Source organism: Anolis carolinensis, chromosome 5 (assembly GCF_035594765.1).
Source record: "Anolis carolinensis isolate JA03-04 chromosome 5, rAnoCar3.1.pri, whole genome shotgun sequence".
Taxonomy (NCBI): domain Eukaryota; kingdom Metazoa; phylum Chordata; class Lepidosauria; order Squamata; family Dactyloidae; genus Anolis; species Anolis carolinensis.
In genome coordinates this window covers 178,320,433-178,347,088 of record NC_085845.1, presented here as the reverse complement: position 1 = coordinate 178,347,088, position 26,656 = coordinate 178,320,433, and the positions used below count along the sequence as shown (strand labels likewise).

General features: G+C 38.2%; 1 protein-coding gene across 5 annotated transcripts in view; it reads left to right on the top strand.

The window, feature by feature from the left end:
* rfx4 (regulatory factor X4) overlaps positions 1-26,656 on the top strand; it is an 85,879-nt gene that overhangs the window by 27,108 nt on the left and 32,115 nt on the right. For 3 of the 5 annotated variants that reach the window (XM_062983037.1, XM_062983035.1, XM_062983034.1), the window contains exons 2-8: positions 7,337-7,423; positions 9,863-9,923; positions 14,736-14,859; positions 20,883-20,944; positions 22,915-23,128; positions 25,577-25,654; positions 26,370-26,533. In XM_062983037.1, the coding sequence (XP_062839107.1) occupies positions 7,337-7,423; positions 9,863-9,923; positions 14,736-14,859; positions 20,883-20,944; positions 22,915-23,128; positions 25,577-25,654; positions 26,370-26,533 (790 nt within the window). Of the gene's footprint in view, positions 1-1,070; positions 1,583-7,336; positions 7,424-8,365; positions 8,529-9,862; positions 9,924-14,735; positions 14,860-20,882; positions 20,945-22,914; positions 23,129-25,576; positions 25,655-26,369; positions 26,534-26,656 lie in introns of those variants that run through there. The other 2 variants (XM_062983038.1, XM_062983036.1) reach the window with 2 other exon arrangements.

Below are 26,656 nucleotides of genomic sequence, written 5' to 3'. Positions count from 1 at the left end.
TGAGACATTTTTACAGGAGTTCAAATATTAATACAATAGAAAATTAATTAGAACCAATGGAATGTGTGTTTTGGCTGCAACAAACGTAACATACTTATGCCTCTGGAAACAGAAACCAAAAGATAATGTAAAGGGATTTTGGATGAATGGGGAAAGCAGTGATGCAACGTATAGACAGAGAAACTTTGATGTTTTGGATGTTATGGATTGCAATTCCCAAAAGCTCAGGTCAACACAACCATATTGAATCTCAACACAAATCAAGTAAGCAAAAGAATCTATACAACTAGTAAATGCTTATGTAGCTTTTTATCACAAACAACAGAAGTAGGATGAATTACACTATGTAACGTGGTTTTTGTTCCTGGGTTCTAGATGTCATTTCCTAATTGGTTCTGTCATAAAAGCATGGAAAAGTTTATTAAACCGCAAAAAATATTTGTTTTTGTGGTCTGCACATTGAGAGGTTAAAATGGCATATTTTCATTAATGAAAATTGCAAACAAAGTGCCTAGGCTAAGGGAAATAATAGTACTACCCTAATCCACAAAAATGAAGTTTCTGGAGTATAACAACTACTTTCAAAGTAAGTATCGCACAATTAAATAGGAAATAACACTTTCAAACCAGGAACAGATTTTTTTTTCAAATTTTATTACCGGTACATAGTGTTATACAAAACTAACAAGTACTGTATATGGAAATTTCCTTAATACTTTTTGAGTTCACATAGCTTTTTTCGCTGAAATTATATCACTGCAGAATTTTAATCAATTTTCCCCTTTTGTAAGGCAGAGTTTTAAGAAGTTTGTCTTCAGCATGTTCTTTTTTTCTTTGTGTGAATTATGTTCTGTGACTCTCATGTGCCAGTTGCCTTTGTCATCTGCCTGTGCTTAATGCACACTCAGAATAAAAGATACACATGGTATGAACTTCTAGTGAACTCTTGTGTCCCCTTGTTTACTGACAGCGACAGATAGTGCACCCAGTCCACTCATACGTGTGTCTTAGAACAATTCCTGCCTCCTTAACAAAGTTGATATATTTCAGCTGTGGAGGACTGCTGGGTCTTTTAGAGGGAGTGCTTTGCAATGCAATGCTGCAGTATTACAGAAGGAGGCAGCAGGTGGCAATTAACCCCAGGAACCTGGGGAAACTATGGTTATTATAATGAGTGGGGAGGGTTAGGAGAAGACTGGAGAAATGTGTTGGATAAGGGTCAAGAAAGAAGAGGATAAAAGGCTATACTGGGAGGAGAGGAAGATTAATTTCACCCCAAATCACAGCAGAATTTGGAAGAGCTCATTTTCAGATTGCAATTGGGAATTGCAGCCAACGAAGTAACATTTCTGGGCTCCTTTTTTGGGGATAAAGGAAAACCCATGGGGACTTCCCATGAAGTTTAAGCTTTGCATGGAAACTCTTAAAGGAGAGCATTTCAACAGGTACTCTGATGAAAATAGCTCTGTGATCTTACATCCCCTTTTAACAAGACAGGGCCCATCCTAACTTGTAATGGTAGTATCCCAAAGAGGATAGAGAAGGACAGTTGTTGCAGAATCTGAGACTACATATTCTGGAGGTAATAGAACTATTTCTTCTTTGAAACTTTGAAAATGTCATTTTCCTATTTCTCAAAGTAATTAATTAACTAAATAAAAGTAATTAAATTAATTTCTGGACCCAAGTAAATAGTTACTTTGACAAACTTCTGTCTGTGGTACGATACAGGCACCTATTTCATTGACTGGTCCTCTTCGTTGTCACTTCAATATTTGTGATGGAGCACAAGAAAATAAGCAAGAGACATTTAATGGACCTATATTTAACCCATGTGATGTTCCTCCTCTGCCATACAGTGCTATGATGACAAAACTGACTAAAGTATAGTTCAAGTGTAAAAGGAGTAAGGTTACCCCCTTGTCGTGTAATTATCCTTCATTATTGGTGAAAGAAGTTAACAATGTGAGAGCCAGCATGGTTTCAGCATTGGACTACATCTCTGGAGACCAAAGTTTGATCCCCCGTTCAACCACGATAACTTGAAGGCACACAATAGCAACATAGCTTGCAACCAATTACTTCTGTGATCTGGTATTTTGATGGAAGATAAGCTACATGAGACCATTATTTCCATGCATTCTACTGAGATGTTTTATGATACTATACACTTTTCATCCTCTTGGCTTTAAAAGAATTCCCAGCTGAACTGAATGCTTTTGAGGATGTGTTTCTTGAGGAGTTGGAATGTCTCATGCCATTATACCAGTTTACCCAATCAGGCTCGGAATTTCTGCAATCATAGATATGAATAATTGGATATATTATTTGAATTAGTAATTACAGTATTTGGAATTTTAGAGAATGCTCTTTGAAATATAAATGAAAAGAAGATGTTTGTATCTGTATGTTTGTGACTGTGCATTAAAATGCATACATACTTACATTTTGGGTCCAGAGAAACAAAATATAGTTTCCTAGCCAAGGGACAAGAAGGCAAAAAACCCAGCTCCCATTTGGCCTTCAGTCACATGTTGGCAAAGGAGAACTGTTAACTCTTTGGAATGCAACTACCAGAAGGCACCAAAGGTCATGCTATCTGTGAGATTATTAGAATTGTAATGCAAAATACTAACCAAGATCTATGGCAAAGAGGAAGAAAAAGGAATGTCTATCTACAGTTGGCCCTTAATATCTATGCAGTTTTGTTCCAGGACTCATCATGAATACCAAAACCTAGGATGTTCAAATCTAATTATACATAGTATTGTACTAAAATGGTGTCCCTTAATGGGAATACACACACACACACACACACACACACACACATATATATCTTCAAGCCGTGGTTGATTGAATCCATGCCTGCAGGATCCATAGATATGAAAGGCCAAATTGTATCTTAGGCAGAAAAGGAATCTGAATCTCTCAGGAATCTGGGGCTCTTTAATAAGGAATAACATTATGGACTGGGGACATGAGTGAAAGGGACCACGAAGAGCTCGTGGTGTTGACCAATCAATATCTAAGATGGCTCTAGAGATGGCAAGAAACAGAATTTTTGAAAAGAAAATGGGGAAGCCTATTGTAGGAGAGTTTTCCTATTCCTCATGCTCAAGGAAATTAATGGTTGGCAGAATATGTAATTCCTGTCCATTGAGGTTAATCCGGGTGCATGATTATAGTGATGCGATTAAAGGCAAATGGGCAACCATAACAGACAGTCTGTGTATAAAAAGGAGCTGATATAGTTTGACAACCTATATGATATAAAACAAAACATACAATCCAAAATATATGATTTGGCTTTGTTGACTCATGAGAATATCACTTCTTTTAAAAGATATGTAGCTATAGTAAACAGGCCAATGAACAACAGTGTGAGGGTACATTTTGATTATACAAATTTTAATAATCACATTTTAATGAGTTTTTTTCGATCATCCACTATCACACCCATTTAATTGGAATTGCCAGGGATTGAACTAAGTACCATATACATTAAATGTTTCTGCTCTATGGCTAAAAGAACTACCAAAACAAAGTCAAATGAATAGTTCTGTCATTAAAACTGAGTCCATTGTTCAGAATGAAGTGAACAAAGTATAGCCCTCTTGATGTTTTAATTGTAACCCACTATGATGGCAACAGATCCTGGGACAATCTGACAATAGCTGGAGGGCTATAGTTTGTATCTTACTGCTATCTACTAGCCAAGCTCAGTTTCCACACCTGAATGGTGAATGGCTGAAGGTGACAATACTAGACAGATTTTCCTGGGAGCAAACCCTATTGACATCATTAAGTCAACATGCACAGGTTTAGCCAATGTTCCATTCCAGGCTGAACCCCATACAGAAAAGCATGGAAAAAACTGACTACAAGTAGTTCACATTGACATCCATTATGGCTATGATCAGGCTGAAAGGAAGAAGCTAAGACCTAATTGTGCCATCCCATGTTAAACTTCAATAATCTTTGTGACCAAAGCTAGGTCTAGATTTGAGAAGAGTAGCCAAGATGCCCTTCAGTAGGAAGTCCCAATGCCACATTAGTGCCTCTCCAACTGAGCTTACCAGATAACAGAAGAGTCGTTAGTGATTGGTATACACAGCAATAGGAATTGGTGCTCAGCCCTAGACACAGCCCCATACAACGATGTAATATTGAATATTACATTACAGATCTGGGAGCTTCTCTTTCCTATTACAGAATATCATTGAAACCTGCATTTCACTTTTTATGATGCTTGGCTGCATGCATGTTGCTTAATTCATATAAGAAGAACCCTTGTATCTATTTAGCCCCATCCTGTTTACATGGCCTTCCAGAATCTTAGAAGCTTTTTTCATCATCACTATGACACCTATTTAATTGGAATTGCCAGGGATTGAACCGAGTACCACATACATTCAATGTTTCTGGTCTATGAAAGCCATGTTTCAACCCCTACATGAAGCCACCTTCTATCTTTGACATTGGCTACAGCCTGATCCCAGTTTAAAAGGAGATATCAAGGACTGACCCAAATGCTTCTGTATATATACTATACCAGGCATGTTGCTTTTGGGGGGGGCTTGAGGGGCTTCACCTCCCCCCCCCCCAATATTCTCAGGGTGTTCTGCAAGAAGGCCTTACTGGTATTATTTAAATTGTTATGTTTATTCATATCATGATTTGATCACCATGCTCAATATATCCCATATGCAGGGGGGTATTGGGATAATGATACAAAAGGTTTGCTAGGGTAGATCCTCTCTCACTCAGACTCATCTCCCCCCCCCCCCCCCCGAATTAAAATCCTGGTTATGGGCCTATACTGTACATACTGTACTACATTTGGGCTATGGTCCCTTCAGCCCACTTGTTTTAACAGCATTTACATCAAATTCATGGGAAGCTAGAGCTAAAAAGGACTGCAGCCTGTAGTCCATGTTTGGAGGCATTATATTTCAAAATGTCAGGTGCTGAGGATTAAAAAAAAACTGGGAATGGACATAATACATCTGACCTAGATGTATGTATAATTTAATTTATTAACCTATTTATATCCCACCCTTGCTCATAAGATCATGGGAAGTATACACTTGAAACACTGGACTATATAATAAATGTTGATCTGTGTTATTAAGTCAAAGCTTATATTTCTATTATTCAATGTGAATTAGCCAAAAGTTCTGCCTACGTGTGTGTGTGTGTAAGTGCCTATACATTCCCAAATCTTGACTTGCAACTTCATTCCACTTAGTCAACTCTCCTTCTTCTCTCCGTTTTAACACACTGGCAAAACAGAGTCCCATGGAGGGCATACCATGACACACTGCCACTTCTGGTGGTTGCCCATGGTAATCCGTGTTGCCAGCGTGTTTAAATGAAGAGAGGACTCCGTTTTCAGCAGTCAGGTGCTGCCCGACTCCTGACTCAATAAAATGAGGAAATGGGAAAAGCACAAGAAATCACAGCAAAGGACATAGGATGGCTGATCATCCCAGAAGACTGGGAAATACACTTCTCACCATTTCCCAATTGTTAATGTGATGACGTCCTGAGTTTTGGAGGCTAGTATGTGTGATTTGAGGTATGTGGATGTGTATCTATGAAGGGGAAGTTCCAAATGTGTAATATTCTTTGTTTAAACGGCTTCAGTTGTGAAATAAACATTATTCCTGTCCAAGCATTCAGCCTACAAAGTGAATTCTCTAAAATGTCTACAGGGGGTAGAAGAGCATTTCCACCACACTTCTGGACCCACTGGGCCAATGTCGCTTCTAAGTCATGCTTAAGGCCAGACCCTTAGAGTGTATTACATTAGTCTAATTGTGAAATTACCTGTGCATGACTATTGTGGTTAGGTTGTCCTTCACTAGCAAAGGCTGCAGCTGGCATACCAGCTGGATCTGGTGCAAAATACTGTGAGCCACAGAATCCCTTTTGGCCCCATTGACAGCAATGGATCCAGGAGTTTTCTAGCAATTTTGTGCTTTCAGCTAGATTGCTACCAAATTCCAATATTCTAGCTAGTTTTAAAACAGTGCAACCTGTTCCATTACTAAATATTATATCAAGTAATTAACCCTATTGAGGAATTCCTCTGAATATGTGGATGCTAAAAATCTATAAAACTTTGCCTCCATGCGATGCTTTCACACACCTAGAAATGTACTAGTGGCTGTGTTAGTGATATATGCAAGACTTGGGATGTCAAAATCATTTTCATCAATCTTCTGGTAGCTTTCAAAGGGTTGTAGAATCCATGGATGGAGAATCCATGGACACAGAGAGCCAGTTATATTTTTATATAGTCAGTGCTCTTTAGTTTTTATCCAGTTTGGATCTCTAGGTATTTTTGAGTGACAACTCCCATCACTTTTTATTATCTACCATGTGGACTGGGAATAATGTGAATTACAACCCATCAGCACTTCTGGCTCTGAGGTTGGTGTAAGGTTATGGTCATTTTAAAGTCAGATATCATACTCACAAGCCTTGCATCTAAATTCGATCCCCACTATCCTGACTAAACAAAACAAACTACAACCTTCTATATGTTACTGTATCACAATTCCCATAAGTGCCAGTCATGGAGTTGAAGTCCAACACCTGGAGGGCCCAATGAAATGGCATTGATGGCCAGATTTGGCTCTCAGGCCTTCAATTTAACATATGTGTGCTAGAGGAATATCTAAACATAGTTATGGTCCATATATGTGTACCAAATAAAGGTCAATTTTCAGGTGCTTCAGTCATTCACAGGACCAGCCTTATCATTAGATAGACTGCAACAGCAATCTTGGGGAGATGATTTGTGTGGCATGAAAGTTAAGCAAATGTTTAGTTGGCTTCTTTTGCCATTATCAAGGGGATACTTCTACAGTTTTGAATGTCAGAATAATGTGGCTGGCTCTGGAGTTGCAGGCTTCAAACAAAAAATGTTTTGGCTAGCCCTACTAATACCTCTGTGGTCTGTATATGTGATAATATGTCTGTCACAAGACTGCAGCAGTATGTGTTGGGTACCTATATTTAATAATCCTGAGATAATATTTTAGAACAGGCTTGGCTAGTAATGTTCGTGTGAACAGACTAGGCAGGAACATACTTTTGCATGTTTGTATTGTCTTCTATTAAGTCCTATCTCCATTGTGGCTGATTTTGTGATGCAGACCAAAATTACTCCCAAATTGTGGGGATGAACTGAGGTTAAGAAATAGCAACTTGCCTTAAAAAGGGGCAAATATATAAATTGAACTTGAGTTACATGTACTACAGATATGTGATGAAAGTTCTCATTAATGAAAATAATATGCTTACATTTCAAAAAATGTTTTGTTTTCAGAGAGTTGGATTGAAAGATGCCTCAGTGAAAGTGAGAACAAACGTTACTCCAGTCACACATCTCTTGGGAATGTATCTAACGATGAAAGTAAGTACACACAATTTACCATGGAGGATCATAGACTTCTGTTTCAAAAAAACACTTAAAGAAACAGTATTAAACAGTGTTTGACTATATAGCCAACAACCTACATCTCATGCACTTTTTCAGGATAACTGGGTTAAAGTTGTATACCAGCTGCTCAAAGAACAGTTTTATGTCAGACCTACAGACATTGGTAAGACGTCATGGATGTGTGTGGGTGGAGTTGGGGAAACAGAAGTGGATCTGGGCAACCTGGGGGCACATTGAGAGCCCTGGTGGGCTGCATGATGCCTATAGACAACATGCTGCCCCCCCCCCAAAGTAGACAGATGTGCCATGTGATCCAGCATACATTTTATCAAAGTTGTTTTTTAACAGGAACAAAGGTCTTTGAGCATTATGTGTGAGATTTGCAAAGATGAATAACAGCACTGATAACAACTTCTTTTAGCTCCGTTAAAATTATTTCCAATTTTAATACAGAGGGGAAGTATCAATCTGAAAAATCCATTGTAAGCATACATTTGTTATTTCTTGATTGCTTGGGGACTACAATTCCCATAAAATCCCATACTACTGCATCTCTCTGTTTTTTTGTAGGATGCATTTAGCTTTCTAAGATGATCTCACTCCATAATATTTTCTGCTGACCATGTTTTAGTAATTCTGGCACAATCAGGTGAACAAATCTGGATTGCTCAGTTTGAATGATAGTTCATCTGAAATCAGTTGAGAATTCTTCTTGCAACCAATTCTTTTGCTTTGCTTGCCTGTTGTCAAGTCACAGAGGTTGTCTATGGCATTCGATACAACCTACAGATTAGCCCAGATGATGTCAAGACTTCTGTGACACAATTTACCTTATGCTTGTTAAGCTGATGTCAGCTTGCTCTCCTTTGTGATATCATTAGCTCTCAATAGCCTTAACTTGTCTATCCAGTTTGAAGGTGCTGATTGCTATACAGGTTTTTTAGTCAGATAGTGACAGTTTAATATGCACTAATGGCAAAGCCCCAGACAGTTAAAACGTCCCTTCTCTTCTCAATGGCTGGGAATGGAAAAGAGAAATCATCAAGGGAAGGGGTCCAGATGCATAAATCAGAACCAGGTAACAACACAATTTTACCTGTAGACTGTATGTCTCACTATACAACAAGGAAAGGGTGGGGATTAGGTTTGCGCATAGATTCAGAGTGGTCTGTTCCCTTTGGCCAATCCGCCTTGTTCAGCTTGACCTAATGGCTGTAACGGTAAGGGCTCAGCCGTCATGTTTTTTGTCCATTATAGGACCACATGGCAGCTGATCATGGCTCCTCTTCCCCCATTTGGCTGCCGCATGCTGTTCACATGGGGTTTCCCTGTGAGCCCTGACTGTTGGGCCAATCAGAATAGAAGAACACAATGATGTGTCTTACGCAAGCTGTGTCTAAGGAAAGGGTCCCAGGAAGAATGCTTCCTTAATCCAGTTCTTCAAACCCAGACTCCCTTGAAATGTGGATAGGGAAGGGTCCCAGGAGGGGTGCTTCCTTAACCCTGTTCTCAAACCCAGACACCCTTGAAAGGAAGAAAGAAAAGGATCCCAGGAATGGAAAGGGGAGCCTTGTAAGTTCTCCATGCCCACCAATCTTTTTGGGTCTTTTGGCTGTGGGCAACACACCCATTTTCAGGAGGCGCACGAAAACAGATCTGTGGGTCTCCCAAAATTTGGCCAACAGAAACTGATTGAGGTTCAGCCGAAATGCACAAGCCTAGTGTGGATAGTTATTCCATCAACTACATTCTGTATCTTGTTAGGCCTGAGAAAAATAGTTAAATCAGCATTAATCATTACGTCACTATCCTTTGGGAAGAGTCGCTTCATCCTTAACCTTTTGACCAATTCTGGAACCTGAGGAGTAGTAACATATCAAGTCCAGGAAAGGATAATATTTGGCCCTCCAGACACTTTGTACAATGCCTCTCACAATCCATTATCATTGGCTCTGGTGAGTTGGGATGGTGGAAACCCAGGGATCTGAGCCTAACCTAATACCATCTTCACTGACTGGCAATAAATTTACAGGATTTGGGGCAAAGGGTTTCCCAACACTTGACAATGGATCTTTTTAACTAGAGGTGTCAGATGTTAATCCTAAGGGTGAGATAGTTGAATATTTCTAGCTGGGTTGTTTATGAGTCACTGAAGGACTTGATATGATGGAATTACAGTTATATAAAAGGAAAATCAGGCTGGGTTGGAAGGAAGCAATGGTGGAGATGCCATGGAGACGGAGATGAAGACATACCAGTGGGTCATAGTTTATTGGCAGTCTAGCAGAACCCAAGTTTTGTAAACAGAAATTTGAGATTATCCCTAACACTGGCATTCCTTCATGCTCTTTTAAACCATTTTACCAATTGTGCTGAAAATATATTTTCTTTATGTTATTTTTTTTTCAACAGATGAGGAGAAAGAGAATAACAGGGCATCCAAACCACATTCCACTCCAGCTACTCTACAATGGTAAGACTCATTTTTTCAAAGAAAAAAGGGGGAGAATGAAACAGAGACAGATGAAAGAAAACAGTGAAACAATCCTCTAGCAAATACATGGAATACATGTAGTGTTCTAGATCACCAGGGTCTTTTAATAACTGTCATCCACACTGATTGGGGATTCTCAGAGCTGTAGCCCAAAAAGTAACTTTTCCAAGTTCTGATTGCGCCTGTGTGTTAATTATATCACGGAACAAAGAAACATCTTGAATGTGTTCCCCAGAGTATATTATTTGATTTCTGTGAATGTTTTATCCAAAAGGCGTTTCCTTGTCCTCATGGTTATGCTGACATTTCAGAAACTGGACAATTTCCTTGGACCAAAGCTTTGAAATAATGATAAGCAACATAGTTATCTGTATCCAAGTGCTACATAGGTAAGAAGAACATAATAATTTTACATTCACAAAAGCAACATAAGAAGTAAGGATAGATTTGATTCATGGAATGAGTAGGTAAAGGTTTTCCCCTGACATTAAGTCTAATCGTGTCCGACTCTGGGGTCTGGTGCTCATCTTAATTTCTAAGCAGAAGAGCCAGTGTTGTCCATAGTTACATGTAGAGGACTTTTTAATACTTAGATAGGGATTCTTCAAGTTGTATGCTATTCTTTTATAAATCCTAAAGCTATTTCTCTCTCTCAAAAATAACAGAAAACAGTTGAGAGTCGCAACACCAATGTAAAAAGCTACATATTATTATTTCAACATGTTGTTTTTTAAAAGTAACTTTCTAATCTCACTTTGGGGCCAATATAGTTCCCTGCTATTTGGCTAGAGAAACCAGCAGAAATCATGTGGGCAAAGATGTTTTATGTACTTATTCACACTCAAATTCATTTATATGAATTATATCACCTAACTTCATCAGAGACTGTAGTGAAGATTTTAATCTTTGATCAGTTTTACATGGTCCCCAGTCTCAACCTGTGCAACTTGTTGCTGTCGTTTCACAAGGGTTAGAAACAATTTGCATTTATTAATTATAATTTATTTTGCTCACTCAAACTATGCACCACTTAAATTATTTCACACTTAGTCAGGAGAAGTTGGTCTGCTCAGTCTTTTCTGCAGTTTGAGGGACTCTGCAGATAGATTGTTAGCCAAGAAGTCATCACTAATTGGATCACAGAGCTCTGCTCCCAGAAGAAAACAAGCAAATACTGGCAGCAGCAGCAGCCTCTTTTCAAACACATTTCCAGCATCCTCAAGCATGGAGGTTAGTAAATCCCTAAGCCCCTGGTATACCCTGCACTCCTGGAATGCAGCCATTATTTGCCATTGCATGCCAGATGTCTGAGAGCAAAAAACCATATTAAATCAGACAGACTACTCTCCTAACCACTGCCTGAGCTTCATGGCATTTTTCCTTCATACAGACATACACATCTATCACACACAAGTATGTTTTTGTCTTTTCTACAAAATAACTTAATATTCTCCCTTATTCCAAGATTCCTGGATCTATCTCAGTCTATAGAAAAATTAGAATATCATGCTTAGGTAAACTGGTTCCTCTGCACTTGAATATTTGAGAGATGAAGTACGCTGAGAAGTTTGAATTATTTATTTGGAAGCATTCAAACTATAATGCATGGCTCTTTTAACATTTTCCAATTATCCATTAAGAGAAAGAGAATTGAGCTTGTCTCTCTGCAAGATCTATTGTTTTAGTATGTTTTTATAAGTCTTGTCTACATACTAATCAACGTGATGAAGAAATCTGACATCAAAGGAGATATAAGGATTTACTTTGTTTCAGAAGGAGAAGGTTTTCTCCCAGATTTGAATATCTGATGTGTGCTCAGCTGCGTCACACATGGAGAAACAGGGGAGGCTAGTGGCTTCTTTGTCAGTGGGAAGGTAAATCTGCTCTGTGATTTCTTATGGGGCTATCCAAGGTGCTGAAATATGACCCTCAGACAGGTTCAGTACCTTGGATAGCTCCTTTATAGATTGGGGTAAAATCTGGAATGGATTCACTGAAGCTGCCACTGCATAGGATCAGACAACTGCAAAGTGTAAGGAAGCATAAAATAAGTGATTCACAACTCTAACAACATCTAGAGGGCTGTAGAAATCTCATTGTCAATGTATACAATCACATTGCTGTTCAATAAAAAGTTGGTTAAAGGTGAACTGCAGTGAAGTGTATATATAAAAAGCTATGGACACACTTAAGTGTGTGTGTGTGTGTTCATATACATACACACATATATGCCTTTTATTGGGTCAAGCATGCATTGATTGCAGCTCAAGTCAAACATAAATGTATTCTAGTCATGTATTATTATTATAGTTGTGCCATTAAGTTAGCTATAACTTATAGTATAATGGGGATTCCTCTGCAACATTTGTTCAGAAGGCATTTGTCACTGCTTTCTTCTTAGGCTGAGAGAATGTGACGTGCCTAACATCACCCCTTTGATTTTAATGGCTGAGGAAGGATTTGAATCAAGGTCTCCTAGAGTACCAGTCCAACACTTAAATCACTATATTACTCTGGCTCTGTACTGTAGTCTATTAAGTGTCAAGCTATTTATTTTGCTCAGTTCCAGTGTGGTTACCACCAGAAACTTAATGGCAGCCCTCCTAGTTGGCATCCTTAGCTCTAACATATTTTCTATATGTGAAATAGGAGAGCAAATACCATGTTGTCTTTTGCCTCAGCCAGTAAAATTGATTGGGGTGGCCTAGCTGTCTAGAGCACTATGTTAGTCTTGGTGGGATTCACAGGTTCTGCCAGTGGATATCTATGAATAGAAAATGGACAACTGTAATTGAATTATTGTTAAACATTTTTTAGTTTTATAATATTATTTGATGTTCTGTAAGTATCTTTAAGTAGAGTGCTGAGTGTTGATATTGCTTTAAAATACATAGTTGTGGTAGTAGTCTGAGTTCATTATCTGCAAAAGGCTGAAGCTGAATTCAAAATATGACTAAGTTATCTCTTTTTTTACAACAGTAGAAAAAAGATGTTAGGTTTCTGATCATTAAAGAAAAGTTCAGGTATAATGGAACATTGTTCAGTGTCAGACTAATGACTGTCTGTGAAAAAGAGGGGAAAAGAAGGGAAAAATTCATCAGATATGATGAAGAGAAATAATTAACTGCCTTTCTTTCTATCCTGCCTTGGTCAGAGAAACTGACATGCCAATTAGCAGCTAGAGCATACGAGTGAATTCTGAGCTTTGAAAAGAGGTTTTGTTGTGGTCCATGAATTTAAGGAAAGATGCAGTGATGATATTCTCCTAGAAAGAAAGAAAGAATAGATCTTGCCCTTACAAGCAGAGTCTATTCATCCCTTCAAATATCTTATTAAAATAGTTTGCAGGAACAAATTGCCATCATAATTTTAATGATAAGGAGGGGGAAAGAATTCCAGAACAAGGTAGCCAGAAAAAATTGAATTTATTTTTCAAATGGCTTGCTGAATATGGGCTAATATTTAGAGAGATGTGTATTTTTCAAAACCAGATTTGCTACAATAATATTAAGTATAGGAATGGATTTATCTATGTACCCATTTCAAGTTGCAAGTCAACAATACTGTAAAGAGCTATTTGCGAAAAAACTATTGCTACTATTAGGATTGAACATCAGAACTTGGAAAGTTGCATTTATCGACTAATTAGTTGCAATTATAGCCTGAACTACTGTAAATCTGGTTGGTCAATATTTGTTCCAGTGCTAGTTGCCATTTTAGTTATCATTTAAAAAGTAACTGTTCTGTGTTCCAAATTATCTGAAGTGACTAACATTATTAATTTGAGTTACATTTTCAAAAAGCTTGTGAATACTACAAGCTTCAAATTAACTATGTTAATAGACAGCTATGTTAGCTCAAACCTCAAATGAACTATGTCCTCTTGTTTTCCTTCATGTTGGTTTAGCCCAGTAGTTCTCAACCTAAGGTCCCCAGATGTTTTTGGCCTACAAATTCCAGAAATCCCAGCCAGTTTACCAGTTGTTAGGATTTCTGGGAGTTGAAGGCGAAAAAACATTTGTGGACCCCAGGTTGAAAACCACTGGCTTAGCAGGAGGCAGTAGGACATAGTAACTATTAAACCATGTGATATTGTGCCTCCTCATTTATCAAGGCCAACCCGCCATTAATAGAAAATCAAATTGAAAGCTTCAATTTCCCCAAAAGTACGATATTACAATTACCATGTCAATCTCAAAGGGATATAAGACAGTTTACCAGAAGTCTTATTGTAAAGTGTTGTATGTATATCTTTCAATGATAAAGGGGTTATTATTTTCCATCTAAATTAAATCATCTTATATTTTTAAACAGAAATAACATTGTGACTGTTAAAAACATAGCTGTTAGTTCTAATTTGAGGAAACACATTGTATCGATGTGTTTTTTTAATATATTGATTCAATTGGTCTACTTTAGTTCAAGTGACCAGATGGATTTAACTGTAAGTTGTTGCACACTGACCAACACACAATTTGGTGCCTCAAATGTTAGACTTGTTTTGGGATATATTTGACCTGCTGATTCCAAAAATGGACTATTTTTCCCTATCAGCTCTAGTTTATGAGATGCAGAACATATGCCATCTGCCAGTCACTATCTGCTTGCCCAGAGAAAACCATGATATCCAATGCAATTTTCTGAATCAACACCCCAGGAACAGACCTAAAAACCTATTTTAAAGAATAAAACAAAGAACAGTCTAACATAATGGCCCCCTGCAGATACAGATGTTGTAACACAGAGTCACCAACATATTTGTAGTTCCTTTGTCTGATCATTATTTTGAAGGCTGGAGGAGAACTACGAGATTGCAGAAGGAGTTTGCATCCCTCGAAGTGCCCTCTATATGCACTACTTGGACTTCTGTGAGAAAAATGACACTCAGCCTGTCAATGCTGCTAGCTTTGGAAAGGTGAGTACTATGTTTTCCTACAAAAATTTCACTCATACAGTTTTTAAGATTGGAATGTCAATAATATAAAACATACTATCCCATAATTAACATCCATCCAATTCACTGACCTCCAGATGTGTTTGTTAAAGGGGTTGAATTTCCCTATAAATATAGGTGATTGAATCCAGCTCATTTGAAGGGCGCATAGTTGTAGAAGGCTATAGTAGACAGAAACCCTTCTACATTGCCAAATAAAATCCAGATTGGCCTCTTTGAACTGGATTATATGGCAGTGTAGACATATAATGCAGTTCAAAGCAGATAATGTGTATTATCTGCTTTGATAATCTGGATTATATAGCAGTGTAGAAGGGGCCAGAGTCAAACTATAGGAAAGCGAATTTTGGACCTCCGTTTACAAAATCTTCAGCACACTCTGCTCAGAAAGACTTACTTTGAAATTTGTATTTGGGAGGCAATGTCTTGAATTAATTCGGTGATTATTGGCACCAGTGTCAGGAAGTATTTTGAGCGCATGAGATTTAAATTAAACACTACCTGATTGGATTTGTCAAGCAGCTGGTGATTATATTAATTATGGCGTTGATATAATACTATAGAGATTACTTGAATTGGTCCTTTCTTCTACTTACATTTGTCTTTTTATTGCCTTTTTGAAATTTGTATTACATTCTATTCCTAATATTCTATTTATATACCAGCAATAAAATTAGTCAAATATCAAATACTACTACATTTACTATTAAAACAGGGTATCATACTTTCACATGACCATGCTTCTGGTATTATCAGACAACAAATCCAAAGTATTTAATAGTTAGTCTGTACTAGGGCATACAGCCGTATATTCCTTCAACAATCTTAGTTTAGTATATAAAATACATATTCCCATAGCCACAAATATTTCAAAACAAGCTATAGTAGAAACTTATTTCTCCTTTCCTTACAGTTCTCTTTTTAAAAATCCTTTCCGTTCCCCATAGGTCTACTCATCCTATTTCCTGCCAAAATTTGTGGTTAAAAATAAGAATGTTAACATAAGAATGTTAACAACAGGAGGGCTTGTACCCCAAAGCCACCTCCAAATTTGGCTGCTGAAATAAAGAAATAGGGCTCAGAAATCATGGAGAAAGTTTTGTATGGAATGGCTGTCATTTCAGTTTGGATTCTGAAACCAAATTTGTGGCTCAGGTCATGCACTCAGAGGGACGCTCTTCCTTAATTCTACTAGAAGCACATCCGCCTCAAGCCGTTATTTTGTTCTTGGCTCCAAATGATGAATCTTTAAATTCTAGTGAGGAAAACTCTAGGCCTAGAAAGCTGGAATCTATCTATCCTACCAAGGCTTAAGGAAATTACTTTTGTGTCTGGAAACTGGGTTGGCTACCTGACTTAAAGAAGCAGGTGCATAGCCTGGGTCCATGTAGCCTCTTGGATCCACCTTTGTCATAGGAGACTTGGGTGGACTCCATGGCCTTGAGTGCTTTGGGCAGAGCTTCAATGAATCTGGCATCTGTGGCCTTTCCCAGACAGATAAAACAGACCCAGTAGCCCATGCTGTGGTAACCTCTGGATTATAAACAAACAAAAACAACAACAACACTACTATAATGTGTTCTGTGAGGGCTGCCCTTGATGACATGCCATAAACTACAACTAATGCAAAATATTGTATTTAGACTGCTGATTGGAAATCCTTTCAGAAACCACCTTATCACCAGCTTTAAAGACCACTGTATTGTCAGAATTAAGTGTGGTTGAAATAACTTTCAAATCCTTAAGTTGCTTGAGACAGCCATACCAGCCATAGTCAAGAGGACGTTGCAAGAGGAAGACATCAGTGTTAATATCTGGCCTATCTTCTGTATATAAAAATGATAACTTTTGTTTGCTTTCATATTCAAATTTGTGTTCTTTTTGTGAAATGTAAACACAGTCTAAAAACCCTTGAAGAGACGTATTTGTTTGTCAGTGAACAAATCCAACACATTTGAGTCACTGGATAACTTTCAGATGTTGCAAATCAGGGCTGTCCTTTAATACAGTATGAAAACTGCAAAAGCAAAACACTGGGAGATGTGATAACATGGTGCTTTTTCTTTATTACCTGCTTCAGTATCCTGTATAAGTCTAGGTTAATTTCAAAATACATGTTCTGACCCTAATATCTTTCACAGTTTGGGACCAGGAGTTAGGAAGGACCCCTTGCCTTTACTTGTTCTTGGCCACACACAAAGATCTTTGATGCAATTCTCTCTTTGGGTGGTCTCCCTATTCGAGATGTTGGAGGCTGGAACTTGGAACCTCTTCTGAATCAATCTTACCACGAAAATCCAATAATAGGTTCATCTTAGGGCTTTGAAGGAACACAATAAGACATTGCCAGTTAAGCTAGAAAGAGGCAAAATTGATTTCTCTCTTACATTTCCTTCTCATGATCCCTTGCTTCCAGGCTAGCTACTTTCAGAAGAAGAAGGCAGTGCACAGCTCTTGACTCCTTCAAATTCGCAAAGTGAATTGCCTTGTTTGGAAGCCTCTAGAGATGGCAATCCCCATTTGAAATAATTCTCAAGTACACATATGTAGAGGCTTAAATATTCTAAAGACACCAGATTCTGTTTGATCTTGGCAGCTAAGTAGGGTTAGTTAGTACATGGATGGGAGTTAGCTGATGACTACCAGGTGCTATAGGCTATATTTCAGACAAAAAAAATGGCAAAACCTCCTCTGAATAATTCTAGCCTAAAAAACTCTACTTTAAGGCACACATTGATACTAAAGGCAACTTTAAGACATACATAGACACTAAATGACTGATTTCCAGGACTCTATAGATAGCACCCTGGCAATTGTCCTCTCATTTGGGGCAGCTTTTCTCACAGCCCTTACAAAGTGCTGAGAGAGAGAAGAGAAGGGAGATGTCCAGGATCACAGTTGCCTCCTCCCTCTCAATGGAGTGCAAGGACCATTAGAGGATCTGATGTCATGCGTTTTCCTCTCCTTCTCATTCCATGGCTGGAAAGATGCAAACAGAAATAGTGTTATACTCATATATGTGCATTCACAGGAATGTATAGAGCTGCTGGCATTGAAGAACAGCCATAATGGCTGTTCTTATTTAGAAATGCCTTCAGGGAGACGTGCTGTATGTGTGCTGCGGGAGCATTCCCTCTTCTTGTCTTGGTCTATAAGGTCCCATCTACACGGCCATCTAATGCAGTTCGAAGATGCATTATATGAGTCTACAGTGCCCATATGAAGCAGATGGGGCCTAAGTTGTGCTACTGGAGGGGAAGCTTACTCACACTGGCTTGTGGATAGCACAAGAATAGCGCCAAGTTCAAGCTTTATGAACATGTAGAAAGTCTTCAGGGGTATATAGTCCTGATGCAAGGGCAAATTTCGCTAACAATCCTAATAATTAAAGCTAAAACAGATTTTATGGTGGGTTGAAGTTCTTTATTATACTATCACATCCCTTGATCCCAGATTAGGAAAAAACTAGGATATTGCTGAATTGATGGTTTTGATTTGTTCTACACTTGAGAGGGTACAAAGAAATGTTCTTTCTTATTTGTTTGTTGGACTTCTGAAAGTCAGTGAGCGAGCTAGGATATTTCATTTTGCCCTAGGTCTGTTGAGCAAATATCCTATTTGGAAGACTGGAGCTCTACTTTCCGAACAAGAACACCCTCCTCACTGAACCTGGAAAATGCCCTTTCCCCCCATACTCCTTGGAAGCCCCCATCCCTTGTCTGCACAAACTGAAAGAGAGAGGGGTGGGATTAATGTGTAATTAAACAGAATTTGGAAGGCTGAGATGTTGCGGAATGTTAGATCAGTAGCTGGAACAGCATGTGGTGTTCTTTAGGTAGGCTTCATTGAATCCATACAAAGAGAGAGAGAAAGAGAGAGAGGGAGAGGGAGAGGGCTGCTTGCCTTGTCTGCTCATTTATCAAATAGCCAGCCTGAACTTTCACAGCTCCACAAAAGTGTTTTTCTGTTTGCTAATTCCACCCACCCTCCTTAGCGCCAGAAATTAAACCAGAATGGCTTTTGGAATTCACATTTCTGAAATATTCTGCACACAACACAATGCATACGCAGAGAGCATTCTTGATAAGGTTTGAGTGCTGATGGAAATTGGTTTCCTATTATAAAAAAGAAAAACAAGAGTAGTAAAAGGAGAGGATAAATAGAAATTATGATCTAAATAGTATTATGTGAAATTATCAGGTTCAGTTTAGTTTTGCATAACAGCTCTAACCCAAAAATACTTCACAAAACCTTGGACTATCAGTCAGTGCATAGAACTTCATTATTAGTTTATTATTTATGACAGAAAAAAGAGTGATAAAAATAAATGGATGCAAAGGATTGCATCCATTGCATCATAATGTGTCTCAAACTAAACAATTTTGGTGGGGAAATTAAAAATAATGATTTATAAAGAATATGTGTGTTGTTTTATTTGCATGGTTTTACTTATATTTAGGGTGGGGTTTTTTTTTCAAACTTGACACATATTAAAATTACATTTTGAGCCACTTGGTTTTTGCCCTCTTTTTTCTCAGTGCTGTTTTGTAATTTTGCCATTTATTTAGAATTGAATGAAGAGATATCCTGACAAATTAATTTTTTTCGGTACATGGACACAATACTGGATATTTCTAATGCTTTACTCTTTTCAGATTTTGTTTAAATATGAAAAAATGCAGGACCTAGAATAGGTACTCAGCAAGCATTTCCTTTGTGAAAAGTCTGTATAACCCAAGCATTTTTAGTAATACTTGCACACAATCCACATGTTTTTCATATTGTGTAAATACTAGTATGCAGGATATATCAGAGTACGGCTTGTGGAAATCTTGCCTTTTTTAAAACAAACCTGTTTTGAGCTAGGGGAAGAAGGCAACAGCTGTATGCATTTTTGAAACACCATTTCCTGACCAGCCCACCCAAAACCATTCTTTTGTTTTGACTCTTCTCACTGTCCTTTCTGTTCACATGTCCTTATTGTCGTCCCCATTTTTAAAAAGTTTGTTGATTTCCAACAAAGATTTGAGGGTTAAGACTTTAAAAATTCAGTTTCATGGGAGAGATAAGGAGCCCCTGTGTTTATTGTGCATTGTGTTGTGTTGGTTGTAGAACACAGGAAGGATACAAAGAAGATTCCTCTCTCTTTCAGGCTGTTGTGCTTTTAAAATCTCTTAACTATGGAATTAGCCAAACAATCTTATTCAAATCCTAGGGGAGAAAAAAAAACCCCAAATTCCTATAGCCAACTGCATTTTTAAAAGAAACAGTGGGAAATGGCTTATTTAATTACGTAATAACTTAATAAATTAAATCTGCAGCCATGTCAATGTTGAAATGCCAACAAAAGTCAATGAAGTTTTAATATTGATTAAGTTGTCCCTATTAATGAGAGAATTTCTAAAATTTTCATTAGTTCAATTATATCACTGCAGAGGATAGGACAATCCTGTAGCATTACTTTCAGCTGAAATTAAATAAAATATCTTGGTGGCTTCTGTTTCAATTTGGTGAGATCTGTATTGCAATATTGGCTTCTTTTTCTCACCAGGCTTAATCCACAGTGGCCTGGATCTCACTATCCACTGCTGTTTTAAATTGCTTGATAACAATCCTGGGCATAGCTCACAGAAACTGTTATGTTTGTTTAAGTCAGATGTTGCTCTGTGTTACCAAAGGGCTTTTTAAAAATAGTATTAGTTAAAGATATTTGGAAGAGATGCTATTTCCCAAATTCCAAAGTAATCTGCAGGACTGGAGATGTCAACCCAGGATCTGAATAGTGCAGGGGGTTGAATGCATATAGAAATAATGCAGTCTGGCACCACTTTGACTACCATGGCTCAATGCTATGGAATTATGTGATTTTTGTAGTTTTATAAATTCTTTAGTCTTTCCTGCCAATGAGTGCTAATGCCTTATGAAACGACAGCTCCCATGATTCCCTAGCAATTCCCTCATTAACATTTGGATATTATTTGCAGATAATAAGACAACAGTTTCCACAGTTAACAACAAGAAGACTTGGAACCAGAGGCCAGTCAAAGTAAGCAATAATGTGTGTTTCATAATCACGAAAAGGCTAAGTATGGTATAGAATATTCCCTGCAGCTCTATTTGTAACATGACTGCTGAAGATTGCTTCTGTGGGGATGGGGAGGGAGGAAGGACGCTAAACAGTTTTGACTGTTTGTATGTCCAGCAAACAGAATTTTGTCCCCCTGTTTTTTATTCATTTGGATCAATAGAATTTCTAAGGCAGTTGATACAACATGGCCAGTTACAAATGAAAACAGGCTCTTGTACTTCCAACGCAGAGATGAACAATATGCAACTCTTTGAACATATTAGACTGTAACTCCAGCAGCCTTTGGCTGTATTGCCAATGGTGAGGAATGTTGGGAGTTTCAATCTAATAACTTTTGGAAGGACACACTTTTTCAGCCCCTGCCCTAATCCTTACATAGAAATCAAGGTATAGAAAAGCAGTATGAATTGGGCTACTTGGCCACTGATCTGGGAAGGGATGCTAGGGCTTGTGTATGTATATGCCTTCAAGTTGTCTGTCAACTTCTGGTGACCCCATGAATTGCAGAGGGTTTTCTTAGGCAATAAACTCTTAATGATGGTTTTGCCACTTCCTTCCTCTTAAGTACGGTCTACAAAACCTGGAATAGGTTGGCAGTCCCCATCCAAGTATTAACCAGAAATGACCATGCTTAGCTCCCACAATAGATGGAATCAGGTGCCTTGAGGACTTGGAGCTGAGGGTAGTGTCTGGTAGACATGTGGCTGTTCTTAAGCTATAGAACTTCCCACTTCTAAAGAAGGCTCAGTTGCTCCTCTCCCATGCTCTCCTTCCCTAGCAGGCAAATACCTTCTAACACAGTGATTCTCAACCTGTGAGTTTCCAGGTGTTTTGGCCTTCAACTCCCTGAAATTCCAGTCCGTTTACCATCTGTTAGGATTTCTGGGAGCAGAAGGCCAAAACATCTGGGACCCACAGATTGAGAACTACTGTTCTAACAAATCTGGCATTGCCTTATGTGGCTTCATCTCCCAAATCCGATAAATAATGATTTGGAAGATGGAATCATAGCAGCCAATACCTCCTCCACATCAGGTGTTAGTATGCACCAGAAATGGGAAATCTTGCGCCACCTCAGCTACCTTCCATAAATCCATTGGCAGAGACATACAGGCAGTCCCTGAGTCACAAACATCCGACTTACAAATGACTCATAGTTAAGAGCAGAGGTGAGACAACAGGAAGTGAGAAGAAATCACTCCTGGAAGAGTTACCATGGGGAAAGGGTGTCTCCACTCAAGCTTTATCACCAATCCTTGTTTCAACAACAAACCATTTTTTTCAAAATCTAATTACCATAGGGATGGAAGGTGAGGTGAAATCTTCAAACAAGGTCATAGACAGCAAAACAAACACCACAGGGGTGTTAACCTTTTTCTATGCTATCCAAAGTGCTATCTATCAATCTATCTAACTATGGAGTAACACTAACTTGCATACAAATTCAACTTAAAAACAAACCTGTACAGAACCTATCTTGTTCATAACTTGGGGACTGCCTTCACTTTATTGGCGTGATGCAGGATCTTAGCCTTGGAATCCTGATAGTTGTGGTTACTACTGACATGGAAGCCATGCCATGGGGAAGGCCAGGTTTCAGTTGCAACGTACGCTAAAATTTTGAAGGTGAACCTAGGCGATCAAGGGCAGCCCAGCCTATTATTTACCCTAAAGAACATCAGTGGGATAAGGATTTGGAATCCAACCTTGTTTAGCACCCTACCTCATACCTGGCATCTGATTAATACACTGCACCTGAACTGAAATTTGATGGCTGCTTGGCTCAAGGATGTCATGTCATATTACTTCATTTGCACTCATGTGTTCACATGTAAAGTGATGCAAAATCTGGTAATTTTTAGCAGTTTTGTACTGATAGAATACATCCTTTCCCATTTGTTTTTTCAATGTATATTTCAACATTTCAGATACCATTACTATGGCATTGCAGTAAAAGAGAGTTCCCAGTATTATGACGTGATGTATTCTAAGAAAGGAGCAGCCTGGGTCAATGAAACAGGAAAAAAAGAAGTAACCAAACAGACAGTGGCATATTCACCACGATCCAAACTTGGGACATTGCTGCCAGAGTTTCCAAATGTCAAGGATCTAAATCTGCCAGCCAGCTTGCCAGAAGAGAAGGTGACTTGATTGAAATAGCCATTTCCTTCCAGTGCTTTTTGCTTTTCCTTCTTTTGATAAAAGGTTGACCTAACATCTTTTTAAAAAGAAAACACCCCTCGAGAAGACTGAGTTTTAAAAGTTCTGCCTTTATTTATGAGGAATTTAACTGCCCACTGCACCAGAAACAAATACCTGCCTTCTTGGCTCAGTGTTGTAGGTTTTGTGTGTGATGCACATGTGAAATTGTCTTTCTTTGCCTTGCGGAGGGGGGCAAAGTTGACATTATACAGGAGATCTGTCACTGACTCTCCCAGCTTCTTACAATAACCTTCCAACAGCGTGAGATCATTCACATTAGCCCTCATGATATGCCCATCACCAGTTAAGTAAATGAATACAAAGATAATTAGGCTAATGAGTAAAAAGGAGAGGGACTTTTGGTTGTGTTCCCACACACCTGGAATGAGCTTCTATCTGGGATTCATTAGGTTCCTTCACAAAATCTATTTTCTCTATTTTTCTCCCTATGTATTTCCTAGTTTCTTAATATTTGGGCAGCAGGGGTTTTTATTTTGTAATCACTGATCTTATGTTATTATATCTCCTTTCTTATGTATTGTAAAATGCCTTGGACATGTTCCATTCTTACATATAGCTGGAACATAATTTAAAATATGAATAAACAGTTGTGGATATGTAATTCAGGGCCATAAAGCCAAAGGTTGATTCTTTTCCTGCATGTCATTTTTCTAACTTTAAGTTATCATCCCAAATTAGTAGCTACAGAGGTTTTGGGGAGAGATAAATGCAACATGGATGCTTATTTTACGAAGAAGAGTTACACCTTCAATTCTCTTTACTGAGGTTGCGATCCTCCCTCCACAAGCCTTTAATCAGACACACACCCAAATCCAACTTGATTATGGGACAGCCAGTCTCAGATCTCCAGTGACTTGCCCAGTTTGATAGACAGATGATTTTGAGAAACTCTCTGAGATGAAACCATAGGGCTAAATTGCTGTTTTTTATTGTAATAAGTAGCATATTATCTGTTCAGATAGTAAGAAGAGTCCATTTACTTACTGAGACTGTTTTCTCTGTTAAATAATGTCTATGACAAGATGACATTCCAAATGCAAAGTGACTATGACAAGTCAGGCACAACAGCAAAGCAAATTGAAGATATAGATAACTTGCTACAGCTTAGAAGAGTTACTTTGTGAATTAAAATGAGAGGATTTGGATAGTAAAGGTAAAGGTTTCCCCTTGACATTAAGTCTAGTTGTGTCCAACTCTGGGGGAGGGGGTGTGTGTGTGCTCATCTCCATTTCTAAGCCAAAGAGCTGGTGTTGTCCGTAGACACCTCCAAAGTCATGTGCTAGCATGACTGCATGGAGTGCCATTACCTTGCTGTAGAAGCAGTACTTATTGATCTACTCACATTTGCATGTTTTCGAACTGTTAGATTGGCAGAAGCTGGTGTCAACAGCGGGAGCTCATCCTGCTCCCCTGATTCGAACCACCGACCTTTCAGTCACCAAGTTCAGCAGCTCAGCAATTTAACCTGCTGTGCCATCGGGAGCTCCGGATTTGGATAGATGTTACTTAAAAATAACTTTTTCAAGTTCTCCGTTTCTGGCTTAGATATCTCTGACTCAAAGTTTTCCTGTTGGGTTAATGATGATGATGATGATGATGATGATGATGATGATGATAATAATAATAGTGCGGTTTTCTGGCATTGTATATTTCTGCCACTTCTGTGACTGTTCATTTGTATTTTGATTCCGTAATAAAATTACGATCTGCCAACTGCAAAAGGCCACCCTACTGGGATCTGCGCGCATCATCCGAAAATACATCACACAGTCCTAGACACTTGGGAAGTGTTCGACTTGTGATTTTGTGATACAAAATCCAGCATATCTATCTTGTTTGCTGTGTCATACAATAAAATAATAATAATAATAATAATAATAATAATAATAATAATAATAATAATAATGATTTATTTGTACCCCACCCTATCTCCCCGAGGGGACTCAGGGCAGTTTCCAACAAAAGTAACAAAATAGCCAACACTCAATGCCGATAACAGACAATGATAAATAAAATCAAAACAGTGGATAAAACAATCGAATAATAATAATAATAATAATAATAATAATAATAATAATAATAATAATAATAGTGTTTCTTACATGCCTCTTCTTGTATCTCGAAGCGGGTTACAACATAGTTAAAACACATAAACATTGTAAAGATTCTATAAAATAACATATTAAATGTATTTCTACAAAAGGCGTATTAAAACACCTAGTTCTTTTACACTCTGTGCCCTTCTGACTCAGCAAGCTGTATGCCCTCTGTGCCAACAGCCAAGTCAAGGCTTGGAGTTGGGACTACAACAACATTAGACTAAAGCAGAATTTAAAAAAATAAAGAATGTTTCCTTTCCTCCACCAGGTATCTACTTTTATTATGATGTACAGAACACACTGTCAGAGGATACTTGACACTGTAATAAGAGCCAACTTTGATGAGGTTAGTAGAGAAGCAAAAAGATGTTCATGAACAATTATCCTTTTCTATGTTGTACTGCATTTAGAATGGGAATTTGGGTTCTCTCTCCACCATTTAATACAGTTAGCTAGCTTCAAACGGAGGTGGGTATAGACAATGAATACACAAAAAAGTGCATGAAATAAAGCGCTTAATGCACATTATTGCTCTGTGGTTTGTGTAATTACCATCCAAGCTTCAAACTTATTTCATAATTTCATATGCAGTGATCTACACAGCAAAAGAACTTTTTTCATTACTGGTTTGAAACTTACTGCCTCACCACACCAGAGCATGGATCCACTTTAAATCTGATTTCTGCCTCCTGCAGAATTCTGAGGTTTGTAGTTTGGTGAGGCCCAGGACCTGTCTGGCTGAGCTGTTTAAAGGCCTCTCCCTAAAGTGGATTTAAAGTGGATCCAAACTCTAGTGTGATGAGGTCCTTACTTAAGTGGTTAGTGTAGATGTGTACCTTGTTACTGATATTGATTGGCTGAGCTGCTGTGATGGTTCAAAATGTTTACTTGCTCAAGGAACAAAACAATCTGGAAAAGTTTAGTTTTTATTATAGATGGGAAACAGTTAGTTTGGTTGAAACTAATGCTTCAGAGATGGTGGCTGAGAAAAAGATTCTGTGGAACGAATGCCTCCAGCAAGAATGTCAATAAGAATTTCTTCTATATTTGTGTACTTCTAGGTTCAAAGTTTTCTTCTGCACTTTTGGCAAGGGATGCCACCTCACATGCTTCCTGTCCTGGGATCTTCCACAGTTGTAAATATAGTTGGAGTTTGTGATTCCATATTATATAAAGCTATTTCTGGTGTCTTGATGCCAACAGTGTTGCAGGCATTGCCTGATAGGTGAGTATAATTTTACTAGGCAGCATTTGTGAGTGTTCATGTGTGCTTATTTCTCCATGACTCTAACCTTAAACAAAGATGTTTTCCTTTGAAAGGAAAATGGACATCTATGAATGATAAGCA